The following is a 22,990-nucleotide window of genomic DNA, read 5'->3' on the forward strand; positions in this document are numbered from 1 at the left end:
GCATACCATTTTCATATACTTCCTCCGTTTTCTTTTACTTGCAACACTTCCCTAAAAAGGAAATGTCACAATACTTGCAATACACTATAAAAAGAAAGTTACTTTAGGGAAAAAACTATATTATTTCCCTTATTTAAAGCACATGGCCCACTAAATTACACTCCTAACAACCACTCATCCCATTTTAAAGTGTATTATATCATGTGAACCCCACAATTCTTAAATACCGTGAAAAAGTGTGTGTTGCATCTTAAAGAAAACGGAGGAAGTAGTACAAAAGATTGTACTGCTGATAGCAAAAGTTAAGTTTGTATTATTTTGCACGCACCATAAATAGTTGAGATTATTTAAAGCCATTTTTCTTTCTTAAATTATACTCTCTTCGTTTTTTTTATGTGCATCACTTTGACAATTGCACTATTCACATATAATGGTTGACTTAAAATTTTCACCTCTAAAAAATATATAAATGTTATTATATAATATATCATTAGATTTGTCATAATGTCTAGTTTCATAAAACAATTTTGTTACAATTTTACTAATACACAATTAAAGATATTAATGGTCAAAAATAACATCTTGGCAAATATACCGGACAAACTGATGCATATAAAAAAAAAATGAGGGAGTATTACGGAAAATACCATTATATATAGGAAAAATTGACATTTGCTACCAGCAAAAACAACTTGTGTCACATTTGCTACCCGTTTAAAATTTTATTTAACATTACTACCACCCAAAACCCAAAAAAATATATATTACTACCACTTAACAGAATCCGTTAAGGTTCCGTTAAGTGAACCCAATATTTCATTAAATAATAATTTAATTTATTAAAAAATAAACTTAAAAAAATAAATAAATTCCCAAACACCTCCCCATTCCTTCTGCCACCCTCCCCACTCCCCTTGCCGCCGCCCATACATTCCCCCGATGCCGGCGAACCCTACCTTCTCCATGTCCCCCCTTCCGACTACCCCTAACCTTGTCGACGCCACAGATCTCTTCCCGTGGCCGGCGCACCACCTTCTCACACAAAACCCAGAAAAACCCCTCCCCTATCTTTAAACCTCTCAATCGCTCCTCGCCCTAGCTCATTATGGTTTAGATTTAATTTTAAATTAATACTACCCAAAATTTACTCAACAAGTATCGAATTTAAGATTGCAGCTGGGTTATTCTCTGAATTTAAGATTCCAGCAGAGTTTTGGATGATTTCCCACATTTTTTTGGCGGAAAAAATAGCTGATTTCTGGGTTGAAAATGTTAAATTTGCTTCAATTCTCATCTGGGTATCTTAAATCTTCGTGAAATTTGAGCAATTTTTTCTGAATTCGTGGTTTTGAGTCTTCAATTTTTCAATGTGAGTTGGGGTTTTTGTTAAATTGTTAGATGATAATGGTGGCTGCCATTTCTGAATTTGGTACTCATAAAACCAAGCAAATTCTCGGCCGCCATTGTTGTACCAGGAGAGAGAAAATGGTGTTGGGTCCTATTTTAATGAATTAAATTATTATCTAATGAAATATTGGGTTCCACTTAACGGATACTTAACGGATTATGTTAAGTGGTAGTAATATATATTTTTTTGGGATTTGGGTGGTAGTAATATAAAATAAAATTTTAAACGGGTAGCAAATGTAACTCAAGGTGATTTCGCTGGTAGTAAATATCAATTTTTCCTTTATATATAGTACTTCATATAAATTGCGGAATTTCTACCCAATTAATCAATAAATACCTTGAAATTCAAATTCTGGAACCCTGGCACTACTTTTTTACCAATACAAAATACAATTGCAAACGACGGCTACCCCCACGAAACCCTCACTGTCGAACTTCTTGAATTTCTAAATCTTACAATGTTGCTGTGGTTTCATTTGCGGAAGTTAAGGTTGATTCTACTTGAATTCTAGGGTTATAATTAGGGCTCAATTGATTTTGATTTCTGATTGAAATTACAATCCAAGGTTTCAAAGCTCCTGATTTTCCAGCAAAATTCATGGGCAAATATGATTTTGAGGAAGAATTGTCCGACAGTGACGGCGATGATGATTTCTTGCATGATGAAATTCGAGCGCTTTCGATGGCGTGTATGCCGCCGCAGCCACCGCCTTCTACTAGCTCCGCCGCAGACGGTGGCGCTACCGCTGATAACGATGAATTTTCCGACGACAATGATGACGACGACGACGACGACGACTTGGAGTTGGTTCGTAGTATAAAGGAGCAGTATGGGTGTGGGGATGATATTTCTCAACCATTGTCTTTGAAACCCATTATGAGTTTACCTCCTGCTTTGTCTGATGATGATGAAGATGATTTCGAAACCCTCCGTGCTATTCAGAAGCGCTTTTCGCGGTATTGTGGCGCCAGTGCTGGTGGTGGGGATGCTGCTGGTGAAGATGGTTTGTGCCCTTTTAACTTCTGTATCGAACTTATGTTGAGTTTTTGTTGCTTGCATACTTGCATTGTTGTTGTTTTGGTTTGATGTTCTTGTATTATTTGCTAATGCCATTTTTTCGACATTGTGACATTGTTGACTAGAGTTGTAGAGGTGAAATTGACAATATTGGTTTAAGCTGTTCTCACTTGGGATTCTGTTTTAAATTTAGCTAGTTGTTCATTTGACAGTATTGCTTGATTGCCTTGAATCTTTGCTGTTGTGAATGAGCTGTGTACATATTTAATTTTACGAATTTGAGATATCGGGATGTACTTTCTAGTTATTATGAACTGTATTTGGTGTTGATTTTCACCGGAGTATTGTTGATTGATTGTATGGATGATCAATATTTCAGATGCAATGGCAAGCAAGGATGATAACTCTGTTGACAAATCATTCCACAAAAGTGATGCCGTTGGCACGTCTTTGGGAAGTGAATTCTTGGATGTACATCAAGGTAATTTTGGACAAGACACTTGTTGGGATGCTGCTGAGAATTTTCAGAATGTGGAGACTTCTAGCTGCACCTCCAGCTTCCCCATGTCCGCACAAACATTTATGGAAGCAATAAAGAAAAACAGGTCCTCTCAGAAATTTATACGAAGCAAGATGCTTCATATTGAAGCTAGGATGGAAGAAATCAATGACATTAAAAAGCGCCTGAAAACACTTCGAGACTTCCAGGTGCAGTGCAAGAAAAAAATTGGTCGAGCATTGTCTCAAAAGCAGGATGCTCGTGTCCAGCTAATCTCAGCTCCAAAGCAGAGAGCTAATACAAAGGTTTGTCTTTTTTTCCACACAGCAATTTTGGATCTATTTAATTAAATGAAAGCTCTTTACTATGTCAATTATATTCACCCAATCTTCAAAAAGTGGCGAGTCATTATAATTTGTTGGGTTTGGACGGGAGGAGTGAACTTATCAACTCAATTACTTGTAACAGGTAGCTGTTATAAAACTGATATATGATTCAGATTTTCTAATTATTGCTTCACACTTGAACCCTTGAATTACTTTACTAAGACAATTTTTTGAATCACAAAAACTACATGTATATATCAAATTTTCTGCATTGTTTGTTTTCCATTGACTGAGTTATTTCACAGGGTTCCGAGAAAAATATTTCTGCTATGTTATATGGCCCATTGGAGAACTCCCATGTTGCTTTGTACAAGGCTGCTATGGAGAATTTTCCGCTGTCATTTCATCGGGAGAAATGGTCAAAGGATGAAAAACAACTTCTTAATAAGGAAATTAGTAACCAGTTCCAGAAAAGTTTGTTCAACAAATCTGCTAATGCAATAAGGTTTGTAGTTCTCTTGTTACATGTGGACTCGTAACATTCTCAAAAACCTTTTTTTCGTTTCATTGAACAAATGATTTGATCGACTCATATAAAATATTAAGATAGTTTTCCATCTTTAATTATCCTGATGAACATTGTGCCCCATATCGTATTATTTTCTTGCTGTCTATATTTCCTTACATACTGATTTGCAAACTTTGCTACCTTTGTTTGTGGATTGTTTCTAATTCTTTCTATCTTGTATGTTCACACTGCTGGAGCTAATACCTTTTTTCCCTACATATGAAAAGAAAATGAAGAACAAAATCACTGTGCTTATAGGCTAATGCCGTATCACTTTTGGTTGCATGTTTTAAATGAAAAAGCAAGTGTGTGTTGGAACAACTACTTTTCTGCTCCTTTCTGTCTCTTTTATTTCATCATATATTTGAATGACACATCAAACTGAATTTATAGTCTCATTCTATTGTGCAATTGTACTCCCTATTCTTCTATGGGATAGTGTGTAACCGGTGTATCATAGCTCTTACTAATGATGTACAATGTGCTTTCTGTCCCAGTGCTATTGAGGAATCTGGCTTTGACAATGGAGTGGATGGCATGATTTCATCAATAAAAAAACTTGAAATTACTCCGGAAATTATCCAAGACTTTGTAGGAAAGGTGGACTGGAATCAATTGGCTTCTATGTTCCCACGTCGCTCTAGAGAAGAGTGTGAGGCAAGGTGAGCATCTCAGTTAGCTTTCGGCTGGTGGGAGCCTATGTATACATATATATGTTTAAAGAGTTTGTTTGTTATTTTAGGCATGTTTGGTAATTAAACTTCCATAATTAGCTAATTTTTTAGCAGTTCCTTTTCTAAACGTGCTTCTTTGTTTAATAACACACCATTGTATCAAACTATAATCACTTCATCTCCTTGTACACATAATATTGTTTAAGCATCCAATTATATATAGACGTTGAACCACTCGAATAATGAATAAATTTCATTAAGAAATGGTAGAATTTAAATTCCTTTGAACCTCCCTAATTGGTTAACTCTTAAAATCCTTTTCGCCTTTGTGGTTTATATCTCGTCAAGATGCTAGATAGTTTACTTTGTCTAGGAACAAAATAGGATGTATGGAAGCTCAAGAAAGACGTAAGAGTTTCGTTGCAATTGCACACCACAAAATTACCATTATTAATAATGCCATTGCATCACAACTTAAATCTAAAACCTCTCGGAGGATGAAGATTGTCCCAATACATATATATCGAATGAAGAAAAATCAATGTCTTCTTTTATCAATTAACTTTCCTCTCCTTCTACTTTTCCCAACTTTCCTATATTAGTTGCAATTCTTGCGAATACTTCTTTGTAGGAGTAGCTTCTAGTAGTTTTTACTTCTTAGTAAAGAGACATTGGTAGTGGCCATTCACGATATCATTTCATGTTGTCTCTGCTTTGATGTTTTAAATCATGACCTGCCATTGATTTATGCTTAGTTTCAATAAGAACCTTGGCGTGCCTAGCCTCCAAGCTAGTGAAGGCGGGAGCCAAATTGCCTCAACCTTGCTAGGTGTAATGCTCTCCAGAAGGTGCTAGAAGACGTAGCGCTTAGGCCGCCTTTGCCAAGGTGCAAGGCGCAGTGCCTAGGTTGCCTTACGTTAAGACCAAAAACTGGCTTAAATTCAGAGGAAAAGTCTAAAAGACCAAAAATTTTCCAGTTTGAATCTTACATTGTCTTAAGTTACAAATTCGAGCAAAAGCCCTCAGTGCATGAATTCACTTCAATTTTACTACGAAATTTTCGAAAACATTAAGTTTAAGAATTAATCTCTTGTTTCTGTCTTGTTGCATGCTATAACCTGTCTTATAGTAGTGGTTGATTATTTGTTGATTAAAACATGCAGGTGGTTAAATAATGAAAATTGTGTGATCAACCGAGATAACTGGACATCAGATGAGGACAAGCATCTTTTGCTTCTCATTCAAAAGAATGGAATCCATAATTGGAGTTATATTGCTGAAAAATTGGAAACTAATAGGACTCCTTTTCAGTGTTTGGCACGTTATCAAAGGAGTCTTAATGCAAGCATATTAAAAAGAGACTGGACAGAGGATGAAGATGCTCAATTGCGTTGCGCTGTGGAGTCTTTTGGGGAGAGTAATTGGCAAGCTGTTGCTTCTGTATTAGAAGGACGGACAGGTACCCAATGCTCTAATAGGTCAGTAATAATGTAAACAATTCTATGTTAAGTCTGCATTTTCTCATACACTCGAATGTCTCTAGATTGCTTTAGTATAAATATGATCTTCAGCTGCTGCTCTAATTATATATCTGGTTGATTTTGTTTTCATTTCTTGGGTTTGAGACCATAGAAATGCATTAGGCTGTCTTGGTTCACAGATTGCTTATGCTCAACACATTAAAGAATGTCACCTCATGACCATGGTGTATTGATTTTATTTGCTTACGAGCTAAGATACATACATAAAAGGACTATTTGTTATTTGGGAGTTATGAAGGGGGGATTTCTAGATTTCATTGTTTGGCTATGGTTATGGCTTTAAAATTAATGATGTATTAGATCAAGGCTTTGAGAGGATAATTTGTCTGTGCGCAATTTGGACACCATTCCTTTTGGTTATCTACAATTTATCTAGAGTGTATTTACCTTCTTGCAATTGCTTACTTTTGGGATCCCTTGCATGCTGTCTTATTTGGTTAGAATCTATTGGTTTAACTGAGAAGTTGGTGGATTGAATTTTTGTTTCATCTTCGGAAATTAGGTGGAACAAAACTTTGCTTCCAGCAAGACAACGGGTTGGGACATGGAGTATTAGTGAAGATAAACGCTTAAAGGTTGCTGTCACTCTTTTTGGCCATAAAAGCTGGCACAGAATAGCCTCGTTTGTTCCAGGAAGAACCCAAGCACAGTGTAGAGAAAGGTAAATATTTTGGCTTTGGAGCTGATTTATGTTAATATTACTCTGACTAATACCTATTTGCTTTTTCTTCTTGTAGATGGGTTAATGTTCTTGATCCATCTTTGAACCGGGGTCAATGGACTGAAGAAGATGATATGAGGTTAATAAAAGCAATACAAGAACATGGGCACTGCTGGTCAAAAGTTGCTGTCTGTGTTCCTTTACGAACAGATAACCAGTGCCGTAGGTATGTTGTGGAGATTTTTTTTCTGTTTCTTCTAGACTTTACTTTTTGGCAATATATATTATAGTCATCAATGTTTTATATTTAAAATTATATTCACTTTGACCTCTCAAGATAGTAGTTTTCTAAGCTCTAAGAAATAAAAAAAATTTACACATTGCAAAAGCAAACTGAAATTGATAATAGGTAGCTTGAGGGAGGTCACTTGTACAGTTGTACACTTTGTTTAGACCAAAAAAAATGGAAGGATAAGAAGACAAGAGGAAGGGAGGAGGACAATTTCTTTTGTTTGGGTAAAGGATTGGGGAAAGGAAGAGGAAGGAGAGGGAGGGGGTCCATTCTCTCTCTCTCTCTCTCTATATATATATATATATATTAAGCATTATCCTTCCATAATTGGAGAGATTTGGAGGCAAGATGTAGCTCACCTTTCCCCTCCCTTTCTCTTCCGGTCTTTCCTCCCCTTCCTCCTCTTTCACTCCCCTTCCTTCTTTGCTATCCAAACACAACAATATAAAGCTCAATTTAGTCTCTAACACTATGTTACTTCACTTACTTGAACTCAGTTACCTATATCTGATGTGGGTATGTGTACAAGTGTCCAACTTGGCTTTTATTTTATTTTATTTTTATTTTTTTTAAATTCCATGTTTTTGTTCCAAAATGAAGTGTCAAAGTATTCTACCCATGTCCAAGTGCAAAGATTCGAGTAACATATCTCTAACAAAAGGGTGTCATGTTTGCATATTTTCATCTTTCGTGTTTCATTTTCAGCCTAATCTATCTCCCAAAACACTATTGTGATAACTAATCAAAAATATAAAATATTTATCACACTTTACCTCAAACACCAAATAACACCTTCACCTTGGAGAAATACTTCATAAAGACATTACCTTGGATGGATGTTACTGATTAAAGTGCGATTTATGTTCAACTAATTAAAAGATTAAGTTTTGTATGAATAGGTTATCACACAATTCACCGCAAACACCAAATAACACCTTCAACTAATTGAAAAAATTGATACATCGTAAAGACATTACCTTGGTCGGATGTGATGGATTAAAGTGTGATTTAGGTTCAACTTACCATGGTGCGCTGGTGTGGTGGCCGGTGGGTGCGTGGGTAGATTTAGTCTGGGAGGATGGCGTGGATGGTGGTGGACAGAGAAGGAGAGAGTGAGATGGGAGAGAGTGAAAGAATAATAAAAAATACAAACACTGTTTCTATTGTAGTTACTTTTTGACTTTCACTGATTGGGTTCTCAATTTTATTTATTTCTTGTCTATAAGTCTATTTTTCTTCTGTAATATGGTAATTAGGGCTTTTTTGTACAGCCCTACCTGACGAGTTATACATTACTTAGACTCCATGATAATCAATTAAAACTTGTAGGGAATGTTGCTACAATTATGAGTTTGATCTTGCTTTTGTGCTAGTTCTTCCAATTGATAAATTCCAGCTAGTAATTGGAGAATAATGTATAAGAATTTTTGGCTATATATACAAAACCAATCTCCATTCAATATAACCATTAGAAAGTAGAGGCTATCACAAAACACACTCTGAACACTCTTAAGTTTTGTTTATAAACAAATAATGCTAGCGGGAAGATGGAATGAGAGTTAGACAGCTCTCATAAATAAGACCTAAATATGAAGTTGATTTTCTTTTGGCAATAAAGACACGCTCAAACTTTAAGCATGCTATTTTGTAAAAGCTTCAAGCTGACAAAGAATAGGTTCTGTTCATTTACTATATTAAGTGTAACTACAAATAAATTAATTTAAAATAAGTGCAGTTCAGTTTAGCACGTATAAATCAAGTTCAAAAATACATTCACTGGTTCACAAATAGACATGTGTATATTTAATCTATAGTAATAATATTTTTTTTCATGTAATCTTTGTGATATGAGTTTCGGTTCTGATTGTTATTTTATTTAAATTTGTCAGGAGATGGAAGAAGTTGTTTCCAAATGATGTTCTACGACTTAAAGCCGCTAAAGATATTGAGAAGGCTGCTCTTATATCAAATTTTGTGGATAGGGAGTCCGAACGTCCTACTCTTGGGGCGAATGACTTTGTTCCATTGTGTATCACTGACTCAACTAATAGGCAGGAAATTGAAAATGTAACCCAAGAACAAAGCAAGTCTAGGTATACTTTTTCAACGCTGATTTTCTAGCTGATTCACTATTTGTATAGAGCTTTCAGTTTTTGTTGACTCAATTATAAAATTTAAATGCAGGAAAAGTAGGAAAGCTAATCCAACTAGTGTTTCCTGGTAAGTGCATTGTTAGCTGCTTCTTTGCTGCTTTTGTTAATGCTATATATATATATATCTTTGCCTTGCTGTTGTTTCATGACTTTCAGCTATTCATGAGATGAGGGTTCTACTGTAAATCTCTAATTGTTTGCCAACTATACTTGCTCCTAAAACACAGCCGTGGTCCAAAAGGGGTTAGATCAAGAAAGTGTAAAAAAGGTGATAGATTAACTACGCACAATGATGATTGTGATGATGCTCGTAGGACAAATGAGAAAAGAAGAACCATTAGATCTGGTTCTAAAGAAAGAAGAAAGACTAGAAATTGCAGTCTTGCAGCAGAACCCAATAAGTCACGGTATGATGTTTGAGCAGTCATTTATTTTTTTGATCTTACTGTATTGAAAAGTACTTTTGGTCTTTGCTAATGTCAGTTTTCTATGCAGTGAAATCCCAGAATTACATGATAATAGTGAATCGGAGACCTTGTAAGTCATCTGTATTTATCTTTTTTCCTTCCTTTCTCCTCTCTCAACGTATATTTTACGAATATCAACATTTTCAATTTTTGCTATTTGATAATTGAAGTGATTGAAATATATATATTGTCAAAAAGGTGACTGTAACCGAAAATTAACTAGAACTTGATCATGACTTGACTTGTTTTGAACCCTGAAAATGGAGATGGAACCCGATCATGATCTATTTTAAAATTCATCCGAGGCCTTAGTTATTTAAAGAATTCGAGACCCATGACCCAACCTGAATTTTAGCCTTCAAATTATTGACTTGAACTGAACTCAACTCAAATTTATTGAAACTTGAATTCAACCTGACTTGATACCACCATATCCAAGTGTAACCGGACCTGGTTCAAACTGAACCTCGCTTGGACCTGAATTCAACTCCACTTATCAATGACTCAACCCAAATTTTAACTTGACTCAAATTCAACCTAGACAACCTTGGTCTTCTAAATTTTTTCTATATAGAATATATCATTCTCTAGACAATACTATATAGAATTAATGCTTTAGATGTTGTGTCATGTCACACCATGGATAGTTTAGGTTATGGTAAAAAATCTGTCAATCACCCAATAAGGTAACGGTGATTAAATTTTGAGTTTTAAGCCTTTAATTGTTGGACGTCTAATGTGAATTGCCTTTCACTTTCCTAATGTATTATCTTTCCTTATGATTGGTATACAAAATAATAAGATTGATAAATTTGCTTACTTTGCACTAAATGAAAAAAAATTAAAATTAAAGTATCATGGCGCCAATTTTTTTGTAACAGAATTCTGCTTATTGTGCACCAAAATTAAAAAAAAAAAACTTTCAATGACATGTATTTATCACAATAACCTTAGGGAGCGTTTGGTAAACCAAAGGGACAGGGAATGGGGGAGAAAGGAAAGGAAAAGTTATTGATTTTTGTTGTTGCTTGTTTAAAAGAGGAGAAAAATAGAAACCCTTCTCTCTCCTCCATGAAATCACCAGACTTTCTCCCCTCTCAACCTCATCTCATCTCCTCAAGTCTATAAACACATTAGCTAGTGCTAACCAGCACCAAAATTAGATGCTCCACCACATATTTGCACCATTTGTCGCTACCGGTGACCGCCTCTCACTTTCTCTTTCTCTCTTTTTCTCTTGGATCTAGGTTTTGTTATGGGTGGTTTTTCAAGGGGAGGGTGTGTTTTTTAGTGAGCAAGGGTGGTATTTCAGGGAAGGAGGTGAGGTTTCCGGTGGGTTGAAGTGGATTTTTGAGGGTGGAAATGGTGTTTCGGGTGGGCAAGGATGCATTTTTCGTGGTGGTTATGGTAGGTTTTTGGTGCTGATTTGCTAGTATGGCGGGTGGTGGCGAATCTGGCGATTGTGGTGAGGCGAAAGGGCGGTGAGTTACATGGTGGTTGTGGGTTACGGTGGTGGGGCAACGAGTGTATAATTGTGGTGGTGTGGTGGGGCAGTGGATGGTGATGTGGTATGGTGGTAGCTCAAGGAAAGGGTATGGAAATATGGAAATACCATGGGGTTGAGGGGAATTAATAAAATAGACTTAGGGGGTAAAGGGAATGAATAAAATAGCATACCAATCAACAACGAAGGGAATACCCAACCACCATGGGGAAGTGGATTAGCTCTATTGATACCTCTATTGATACCTTACCTTTTCTTGAATACCCCATACCTCACGCCCCCTTGATATAATAAATAATTAGAAAGTACTTGTAATAATGCTAAAGTATTATGCCAGATTCGTTGAAAAAATCATGTTATATAAAGGGGTGTTTGGTTTGTTAAGTTGGAATGGATTGGTATGAAATCTCATACTAGGGAGGTTTAAATTCAAAATCCCATATTAGTCTAAAATGTTTAGTTTTAATGTTGGAATGGTTTTGCACTTTTTAAATGAAATGAATTGTGAATTTTATTGGGTGTGGTGGGTATGGGATTCCAAGAGATGGGGTAGAGTTAGAACCACTTTGGCATGGGGCTCCATAATTGAGCAACCAAACAATAAAATAGATGAATGGATTCTAACTCCATTCCAATGTATTCTAAAAGATCAACTAAATGATGTCTAAATGTAATTGAAGTGTCGACTTGTTGACTTGAATGAACAATACAAGAGGGGGGGTGAATTGTATTGTGGAGGAACTAGGGTAATTTTTGCGGAATTCTACAAGAAACTTAAACAAAAACTTTAAAGTGCAAGAGAGATTTTATGTGGAAAACTTCTTGGCCCTAATCAAGAAGAAAAACCACGACCACAAGGGATTTTAAACACAATTCTTAATAATAATAGGGCAAACAACCTATTACAAATTAAGACTCTAACCTTAAGTTCCTCTACGAACTTAAGTTCCCCCTCAACTGATCCCTCAATCAGTTGAGCTCTCAAATCTCTCTCTTTCTCCTTGCTTCACTCAAAGCAAACTGAACACTCTAGAGTTTACCCAAACTCTACCCCAATACAACTCAAATTAAAACTCTAAGATGCTAAGTACAAAGACACTCAAGGATTTAAGTGGATTTTGACTCTTTTCGAAAAGCTTAGAAGATTGTAATGCTCAAGTGTACTTTTCAAAACAGAAAACTAATTCTATTTATACTAAAAGGAAATCAGTTGAAAAACTCCCACGTATGCCTTAACTCCCACTTAACCACAACTTCCATAAAACTAGGAAGTGCAGTTCGTGAAAGCTTGGGCAACAAGCTGAAGAAAGTGGTTTACTGCTTCCTTAAATTTCTCAACTTCCTTGACCAAGTAAAAGAACCGTTAAAAGAGTTTACCAAGTCAGTTTTTCCAAAACAATAGGATAAAGTTAAAACAGAAAATCTTTAAATAAATAGAATAAAAGTTAATTTTCCGAAAATAAGATAGAATCTTTTTAAACAAGGAAAATAAAATCTTTATAAACTCAAATTCAATCCACTTAAAATCCTATCAATAATCAAAGTACTTAACATATATACAAGAAGCCTAAAATAAACAGTAAAGATACAATAGACTCCTTGGAACTTAGTAAAGCTTCAACTCTGGAGCTTCAGTTCCTCACTCAAGGAACTTGGCTTCTGATTGTCTTCTATCCTTGTCCAAAGCTCTTCCTTTGACCTTGTTCCATGCTCCATTCTGACTCTAGAACTTCGTAGCATATAAACCTGTCAACACTTCAAAGCTAATAGACAAATGTTAAAGCCCTTATGGGTTTGCTTAGGTTCCTTGAGTCATCATCAAAACTTAAGATCAACACGACTCATTCTTGTATAAATTTGATAATAATCCGATGTGTATTTGAACTAACTGAATTAACTCGATAATGGCTTTGCTTCACCCAAAATTAACTTATACACAATATTCCGAGCCATATTGGAATGATTATGACGTGATCCTTATTAATCCCGAATATGATAAACGAAACCCAATCTATAACGGTCGTACTTAAAATTGACTTGATCCAAACTTTAACCGAACCCAAAGTCACTTGTTACAATCCTATACCGAATTGAGTAAACCCAAATCCTAATTTAATATTGAACTTGACCCTAACTCAAATTCAATCCAAACGTCTACATGAGTCAACTCGAACCTAGCCCAACCCAACCCTTCCCTTCCCTTCCCATCCCTTCCCTTGTAGATGAATCCATGAGCTTGTCATGACTTAACTGGAATCTGACATGATCTACATTTCCTCAATCATCCAATTTGACTATTGGGGTTCTCGCCAAGAACAAAATCAGACCCACACCAGTTAAAACCGTGTCCTAGAATTAGATCTAGTATTGGAATTGGTCCTAATTGGGTTCAATAATTTTGTAACGGTCCCGGATCCGTTGGGAACCGGTTCCAGAATCAAGTACTCGTTCATGATTAACATCAAATTGGACCTTCGGCAAAAAAAAATCTACAACTTAAAATTAAACATCATAAAATGATATTTAAAGATTTGCTTTTCAGTAACACGTGTGTTTTTTTTTTTTTTTAAAAGAAAACTAAAGGAATGGAGAAATAATAGAAACAAAAAATTCATAATAAAGGAGACTTATGACCCCTTGTGAGAAATGTTTGGAGGCATTTTCAACTTCCATTGACTAGCAACTTCCATCTTGTGTGAATGATCATTTTGGTATATATTCGCTTTCATCTAATTTGGGGAGATAATTTAAAAAAAAAAAAAAAAAAAAAGATTTGCAGTAGGTGAGATGAAAAAGAATGAAAGCAGTAGGAGAGAGGGAGAGAGTGAATGTGAGTGAAAGATGGAGTGCGGCTGATAAGGTTTTAATTTTTGGGGTTTGGTGGTTAGGTTTTGTTAGATAGATGGGTAAGAAAATTATATGTAATTGGATTGTGCTTTATAGTATTCAAGGGCTGCCAAAAACTTTCAAGGTCCTGTTGGAACTAAGTCCTTGTTTTTAGAACTGGACCCTGGACCTGCTGGGTATAAACGGTTCAGGTTCCAAAATCGGGGTCCCCATAATTCTTGCTCAAACCTAACTTGACGTCTACTATGATATAGTGAGGCTTGGGAAAATATAGGCTCACATATTCTTATTATTATACATGCATGCATTTGTATGTACTAGTGTAGTGGTATAAAAACGGGAGCAGGTTTGCATGGACATGCATATGCTCTCTGTTTTAAATTAATTTAACTAGAGTGTACCAATGCAAAATGCACGGGATATATATTTTATAGAAAGATAGTATTAGAAAGATCTAGTAACAAAAATATATTTTTAATATGTGAAGGTTTTTTTTTTTTTTTTTTTTTTTTTTTTTTTTTTTGGTGTTTAAAGAGCTACAAGGACGGGATGATGAGATTCGATCCCAAGATCTCTTGTAACTGAGAGAGTAGCTCTAACCACTTGAGTTGTCCCTCACTCTCACGTGAAGTTGATTATGATATAGTAACCAACTCTTATATGTGGCTGTAAGCTATTATGGAAGTTACTCTGTCAATGTTATATGGGTTACCCGTTCAACGTTTTACTCCCTCCGTTTTTTTTTATATGCATCACTTTGACAATTGCACTATTCACATACTATGGTTGACTTAATTTTTTTCACCTCTTAAAAATGAATAAATGTTACTATATTATATATCATTAGATTTGTCATAATGTCTAGTTTCATAATATAATTTTGTTACAGTTTTTACTAATACACAATAAAGATATTTATGGTCAAAGTAGCGTCTAAGCAAATGTGCCGGTTAAACTGATGCATATAAAAAAAAAAACAGAGGGACTAGTTGTTATCCAATCAGTGTTTAAGGGTTACACGTTTTGTGTTATAGGGGTTATTCCGTCAGTATTATATTATAGGGGTTTGTTATTTTGCAAGCAGTCACACACTCACAGTGCTGGCTTGTCGCAAAAGAAGAACCGTGTTGTCGCATAAAAAACATGGTGTTTATATTTTTTGTTTCAATGATAATTGAATTAATAAAAAGGTAGTTAAATACTTAAATGATTTTTAAAAATAAAATTAAACAATATTCTAAAAAGAAAATAGTTGTTATGGTGGCAATATAATTATTAAAAAAAAGTGCACATAATTATTTATTTTTAAAAAGTGCAATCACAATTCTCATATATATATTCCTTGTAATATTGGTGTTGCTAAAAAGAAAAATAGGTAGTCTTTTGGGGTAGTGTATGTTATTAGGAAAAGTAATAGTGGAAGTTTTTTTGGGAGGGTTATTTATTTCTTTTTTTTTTAAAAAAAAGAAAAGACAAGTGGAAGTTATTTGGAGGGCAAGCAAAAAAAAAAAAATAAAACAGGAGTGAATGAGAATTGAGGAATGGGGTTTTGGAGTGATGTGGTGAGAAGTTGAGAAAACATCTCTTAAAATAATATAAAAGATTAATTGTCGTGGTGATAATGATATTTGAATGAATTATTTAACAAGTCTGACATCTAAAGCTGGACCAGAGGCAGAATTTACTTCCTTTGTTTCACTAAGATTGCAATACTTGCTGAATTGGTATGTTCCAAAAAAATAATGACCACTTCCCTTTTTGATAACTTTTACAGTTTGACCTATTCACTATATTTAAACTTGGCCCACTGTCCTTTCTCCCCTCATCTCCATCCTCCTTTATATATACTTCTTACTTCTTATTTGTTCATAAGAATTAATAACCCACTTGCTACCTCTTTCTTCTTTACTAAAATATTTGGTAAAAATGGTAACCTTTATTACATAAATCATTTACTATAATCATTCTTGGCTTACTATTATTTCTCCTCTCATTTTTAGCTTCCTTATAATATGCTTCTTCTGTTCTATTTTAATTGCAACGTTTGAGATTTGTTTTATTTACACTCTTTGACAGTCTTTTGTGATTTATACAATAGAATAACAGTCATGTGGGGTTTTGTTATACTTTTTTTTTTTTTTTTTTTTTGAAAAAAGATAAAAAATTGTATTAATCAACAAGAAACAGGCAGACAATACACCTTAGGGCAAAGAACCCTCAGCAGAAACAACAACAACCACAACAAAAAAAACACAAAAACAGCCAACACAAGCAGCCCAGAAAACAACTATCATCTACTAAACAGCTCCTTGAACCACTTCTGATTCCTTCTGCTGGTCTTGACTGGCATGACATAAGAAATTTTGTGAAAGAGATCCACCCAGAGATTCTGAATCACCTTCTCAGGCTGCATAACACATTTGTTCCAGTTTCTCTGGCTCCAAATGACATAGAGCAACCCAGCATAGCAACTATACACCACCTGCTTCTGAAATCTGCCTTGGATAGTTCTCATTTTGCTGTTACAGACTTCAATATTCAGAGGATTCAGATTTATCTGTTGCAAAATATGGGCACATTTCCTGCTGTAATCACAATCAAAGAATAAATGATCCACCGTCTCTTCACCATTATCACATCACCATTATCACAGAGAGGACAGGAAGGGTTGTTGATCACCCCAATTCGGAAAAGGTGAGCTCTCACTCGAATCCTTCTCCACATTATCAACCAGCACACAAATTTATGCCTAGGGATATTCATCTTATTCCATACCCAATCTCCCCATTCAACTTTATTATATCGAGTATTTAACCCATTATAACCACTAGCAATAGTGTAACCATTTGGATTGTCAGACCAAATATTACCAACATAACCTGCCTTCATTTTATCCTTGACCCATCAGTGTTCTGAGCACACTGAAACCTCTTCCAAGTTCTACCCTTCAAGTACATTCCATCTAAGCCAAAGACTATCTTTTTTATGAGAAATATTCCAAATCTGCTTTCCAATAGTAGCTATATTCCAATTATAACAATTCTGCACACCTAAGCCACCTTGCTTCTTACATCTACACACAATGTCCCAGGCTATAGGGTGCCTTAGAGTAAACAACCCTCCCTTCCCAAAGATAATTTCTGCAGATGGCAGCAACACCATCTAAAACTGCTTTAGGGATGAAAGCCCAATATATGTGAAGAGACATAAGCACAGAGTTCACAAGCTGGATTCTGCCGATCTGCAACCCCAACATCTAATCCTTGCTGTAATTTTATCAATTAAGCATTGACAGTCATCCCTAGACAACTTCTTAGAGCCAACATTCACCCTAAGATACATGAAAGGGAGAGTGCCTTCACAAAAACCAGAATTCTGCAGCACTCTTACTTTCTCTTCCTTCTCAACATTACAACAATACATATTGGACTTGCCTTCATTAGCCACCAAGCCAGAAGCAGCAGCAAAAGTAGCCAGCACTAGTCCAAATCAGCTTTACTAAACATAATCAGATCATCTGCAAAGACAAGATGATTAAGCTTCAATCTTCTACATCTAGAGTGAAACTGAAACTTGGGATCCTCAGCCACCTTTTTCAAGAGTCTGGAAAGATATTCCATACAAATAACAAAGAGTAAAGGTGACATAGGATCACCTTGCCTCAAACCTCTCTTCCCATGAAAGAAGCCTTCCAACTGACCATTAATAGCTAAAGAGAAAGAAGGGGTTCTAACACACACCATAACCAAGTCAATGAATTTAGAGCAACAAGCATTTCTTCAACAAAATCCCATTTGACAGAATCATAAGCTTTCTTTATGTCAATCTTCAAAAGACAACCACTAGAAGAAGCCTTTCTGCCATATCTAGCAACAATGTCTTGAATGATGCTAATATTATGAAATATTTGTCTCCCTTCTACAAAACCAGTCTCATCTGAGCTATACTATCAGGCAAGACCAGCTTAAGTCTCCTACTGAGCATCTTTGTAATGCACTTATACAAGACATTGCAACATGCAATTGGTCCTTAGGAATTAGAGTACGAATTGTACAATTCAACTCTTTAAGCAATTCACCAGTCTCAAAAAACTGCAACACAACATCAGTCACTTGATCACCAACAATATTCCAAGAAGACTTAAAAAAAGTGATGTTATAACCATCAAGGGGGCTAGCCTTCCTCACATCATCTCTTGAAAAAGGTTTACAGAGCAATTGACCTTGCACATCACATCATTCAGAACATAACCTTCTTGAACCACGTGGCTGCAATCATTAACTCTCTCACCATGGTCATCTCCAAGAAGACCCTTATAATACTCAATAAAGGCCTCAGAAACTGTCCTAGGAGTATCACACCACACTCCACTAATATTCTTTACAGCAATCACTTTCTTCCTGTGTTTTCTCATCTTAATGCTTCTATGAAAGAACTTGGTATTGTCATCTCTAACTTGAAGCTTGGTATTGTCATCTCCAACTTGAAGCCAATTAATCTTAGCCTTCTGAGATAACCAAGAATAATATTGGCTCCTAATTTGAGAGAACTAAGTCAACATCTCAAACTCTTTGTTCCTCAAGCTATCATCATCAATATTACTCTGAATATCTTTTTGCAGCTTCAGCTGAGCCACATTAAACTTGCCCTCAATATCCACAGGTTTTGTTATACTTACAAAATATTAACCTTTTTTTTTTCTTTTAAAAAAAATGTGTAAAGTATATTAATGATACCAATTGCAATTGATGCAATTATAGTATAAGCAAAGGAAGTATAATACTTCCTCCGTTTTGTTTAAATGCTACACTTGCCTTATTCGGCTGTTTTTTTTTTTTTTTTTTTTTTTTTTTTGACTCACTTCCTCTTTTAAAAATCCTTTATATTTTTATAATATAATTTTACCTACCAATAGTCCCCCACTCTCTCTCTTACTTTATCATTTCTAACTCCTTCAATGGTCTCCATTCCCTCACATCTTTTTACTTTTCATTAAAATTATGACCCCACTATCTATTCATACAACCTTTTTATTATCCTACCTACCCCACTCTCTTACTTTATCATTTCTCACTCCTCCAATGTCCCCACTCCCACTCCCTCTCACATCTTTTTACTTTTCAATAAAATAATAACCCCATATTTTTTTTAATTATCCTGCCTACCCTACTAACACTTATTTATATTAAAGTCAATTCACAACTCTAGCGTTTAAAATGGAGTGAGTAATAATAACTGTTGTGATTATTATGCGCTTATGTGTGTTTGTGTGTTTGTGTGTGTGTGCACATACATTTGTTACCTTGCAAGATATAATTTTTTGGGTATGTTTGTGATGTGGTGTTTTTCATTCGTTTTTGCATCTTTAACACTGCAGGCATAAACTTAGGATAGAATTTGAGACAGAAATGATTGTCAAAGAGAATTTTTGAATTGCAATTTGCAGGATGGAATTGGATGGAATGTTAGATAGAAATTAGCAGCCACTTTTCCATGTGAGCTGTAGGATGTTCCATTATAGTAGAAGCCATTTTTTTAATCACAACGTTGTACTAATTCTGTTTCGTAATGTTCTTAACATTTACTATTTGCAGAAGAATTAAGGCAATGAAGAGATGTAAAAGGGTGGGTTAGTGTAAGAAAAAGATGGATAAACTAGGAGAGAGTGTAAAATGGTGGCTGAGTGTAAGAAAAAGTTGGATAAAGTTAGAGTATGTGAAAAAGATGTAAGTATTGTGTTAGATAAAGGAATTTGCCACAATAAATTAAAGTATATATATTAAGAAAATTATGAAATGGATCAAAACAGAAATATGTTAGGAACATTTTGAAACGGAGGTAGTACTTGTAAGGGGTACTTTCTTCAGATTTTAATTTCCTCTCCCCCTCCCTCTCTCCTGGACTAGGCAGCAATGGTATGTATATATATATGCATGTTTGTGTTTTGTACACGTAAACATGATTTGTATAAGTGTGTGCACATGTTTATATAGTGCACATGCATTTGAGCACATAAGATACTAGAAGCATGTGAATTACATCTCTGTATAAATGACATGTATGCAATTCATGGCTTGTGTGTGTACGTTTATATTGTTCTGTGTAATGTTACATTAGAAGTACTTGAATCACATTTTGGACTTGGGATTTAGTTTTTCTTCCAATCATTTCTATTATGCTGGCATGCAGGAACATTCCAATCCGCATCAGATCGAGAAGGCTTCGGGGAGTAAGATCGAAGGAGGTACCTCTGATTAGTCATTGTGGTGGGTCCCAGGCTACTGGCATACATGATACTGAGATGAATGTGGCTACTCTTGTGCATTCCTCAAGTCAGGATAATGTTCCTGAAATGCTGGATGGTCAGTCCACTCTTTCTGATTTACTATTGAGGATACGTGAAGAAAAGGTAGAAATGTCAAATATAGTTCCTAAGACAAAGAAAAGAAGATTCTCGAAACTGCAACCACATAGGAGCTCTTTAGCTAAGACTAATCTTGGGGATAACAACTGTGAGGCTATTGAATTGGGAACATTTGATGATGGCAATGAGACTCTTCCTAAGGATGCAGCTTGCTCAAGTAAGGAGAATGCTGTAACGAAGCAGAAGAAAAGAAAATTGCATCTTGATCAATCCGTAGGATGGGAAGATATGCCCTTGGCAGTTCTATTTAGAAGAAATGTTACTCGCATACAGAGGAGAACTTCCAGTGTGAGTTTTCAAACCTATTGGCATATTTAAGATGAGGCTTGAGTGCTCTTTCACTTTTATTTAAATTTAGTTTTATTTTATTTTATTATATTTATGTATTTATTTATTTATTTTTATCATGTTTCTAGTAACTAAAGGGTTTTTTTTTTTTTATTTTTTTACTTTCTTTTTTCTTTTCATCCTGGTTCTTTTGATGGCCCAATCTTGTAAAACATCAAAATTATGAGCATGCTTTGTTACCTATATCTATGATTCGGAATGATATATTTTATTGTTTTTAAGCACTCATGTATTATTATGACTGATATCAATGTTTGTGACCTCCTTTCATGGTCTTGCAGTAATATTTTGGAGGCAATAAGATTTATAAAGACAAAGAGCTGAGCAAGACTATGGACAGGGGAGCAATGCCAGTTGAGTAGAGAACTGGTTGATTGCCTCGATGTATTGCTGGCTTATGTTATACAAAAGGATGTGTAATCATTGGTAGGTGTATCATCCTGTACTGTAATCCATGATCGTGGTTCAAAAGAATTTATTTTGTATGGGAGACAATCCCTGTTTAATGATGTGCTTCTTTTGATATTGTTCAGTGGCCTAATATTTCAGCATGAAGTGGAATGTGCAAAAATATTGACCGACCCCTGGACCTGGTCAGGAGGTTAGCTTATTATTTATTTAGGTTCATCACGCTTCAGTTGTTTACTCATTGCTCTTGATTTTTTATTTGTTTTGCACTAAAGCGGGTGGTGCTGTTATAATGCAACCCTAATTTTACTATCAAGTTTTATCATGCAAATCAATGTAAGATGTGATCTATGTTATATAAGTCAAAGTTGTTGTATTAAGAGTGGTTATTGGACAAGGTAATCTAATGGTATAGGGTTAGGGTTGATGCAAAAGGGTTTTTATTGGACAAGGTCAATACATGGTCAAAATTTTTGCGCACACATCCGTGTAGGAAACTTTTTGATGAGTCTAATGTAGGAGAGCACTCTGTATTAACAAACTTGTTCGTATGTCCCTCTTGATATTTAATTTTCTTGTTTGAAGTGAAAGGATATATGTATTGAATTACTCTTCCCTGTGGATCATTTTTCAGGACAACATCCACGTTTTAAGTGATGTTTTGACCACGTCAACTGTTGCTGCGTTGGACTAGTAGCCTATGATTTAACTTCATAAGGTTTGGTGTTGGATAATTCACCACTCCAATTGAAGCATCATAAATTGGCTAAGATAGTGCTGACTGTGTAATTTACTCAGTTCACCACTCAGAAGAACAGGACTGGGGAAGTGAGGATTGCACGATGATGCCTGTAACTCTGATTAGATTATCGGGTCTGTTAGCCAGAGTATTACTCGCTTTCTTTTCTAAATGAAATAATACTTGTGGATGTCCTCCTCCAATAGTTACCATCATACCATAGTGCTTTATTTGGAAGCAGTATCACCTCAGCAGTATATGTATGTACATAAACAAAATTGTACATAGTTGTGTAGAATCAGTTAATATATAGTGATAATCTTTTAACTGTAAAATAGTGTCCATATGTGGTTTTGTTTCCAGTTTTTCTCTCATTTAAAACGGTTGTGTTCTCTTCTTGTTCTTCCATTTGTTTCCAGTTGTGCTAATTTATCCTTCCTCTTTTTGTGGTTTGGGGGAGCAATAGTTGAATGCTTGTTATTAGAGCAGGAGATTTTTTTTACTTTGTAGTTCCGTTTAATTCCTGAAATAATATAATAATGCCTAGCCACATTGTCTTTGTCATAGGGTTTTTTTTTTTTTTTTTTTTTTTTTTTTTTTTTTTTTTTTTTGGGTATTGTATTAGTTTGTCTTTAGGTTATACCACTGTTTTTTGTTATATGAACTTGTCAAAAAAAAAAAAAAAAAACAAAACAAAACTAAAAAAACACTAAGTAATAGGAGAGCCCAATGAATAGAACACTACATCTGAATATATTTTCTTTGGTAGGAGGATGTAAGAGTCATCTGTTGTTGATAAAGCTCCTTTGCGTTTGCAATAGAACGATTCGATTTTATTTCAATAGATTTATAAATTCTATGAAATTCTATTTTTATTTTTCAAATCGAAATAAAAACAAAAATTCATTGTGACAATTATCATTATATCTGTAATTCTAAGAATTGGATAACTAATTGCAACCTACCTTGACCCTACAAAATAAGAAACGATTAAGAACATGCATTCTGCCTATTTTTGAAAGCCTAGAGAGGGATGACGATATAAAGTGGCTGCTTGATTCGTTGACAAGAACCGCGTTGAAAACCTAATATATCCCAAGAGGGATTAAAA

General features: G+C 35.1%; 1 protein-coding gene across 2 annotated transcripts; it reads left to right on the forward strand.

Annotated features, from left to right (window-relative positions):
- The first annotated feature begins 1,791 nt into the window (after positions 1-1,791).
- On the forward strand, positions 1,792-22,275 carry LOC145598276 (uncharacterized). Of its 2 annotated transcripts, none has more exons than XM_081654605.1 (15): positions 1,792-2,414; positions 2,808-3,232; positions 3,559-3,758; positions 4,319-4,483; positions 5,659-5,973; positions 6,539-6,697; positions 6,774-6,923; positions 8,879-9,082; positions 9,174-9,209; positions 9,370-9,549; positions 9,638-9,679; positions 20,150-20,672; positions 21,014-21,158; positions 21,266-21,333; positions 21,775-22,275. In XM_081654605.1, exons 1-13 carry the CDS (start codon positions 2,009-2,011, stop codon positions 21,014-21,016), a joined length of 2,808 nt encoding a protein of 935 aa, XP_081510731.1. In that variant the 5' UTR covers positions 1,792-2,008; the 3' UTR covers positions 21,017-21,158; positions 21,266-21,333; positions 21,775-22,275. The 2 variants fall into 2 exon arrangements, with proteins under 2 accessions (XP_081510731.1, XP_081510732.1); XM_081654606.1 differs by having other exon boundaries at positions 21,282-21,333.
- Positions 22,276-22,990: the final 715 nt, after the last annotated feature.

Source organism: Chenopodium album, chromosome 20 (assembly GCF_948465745.1).
Source record: "Chenopodium album chromosome 20, dcCheAlbu1.1, whole genome shotgun sequence".
Lineage (NCBI taxonomy): Eukaryota > Viridiplantae > Streptophyta > Magnoliopsida > Caryophyllales > Amaranthaceae > Chenopodium > Chenopodium album.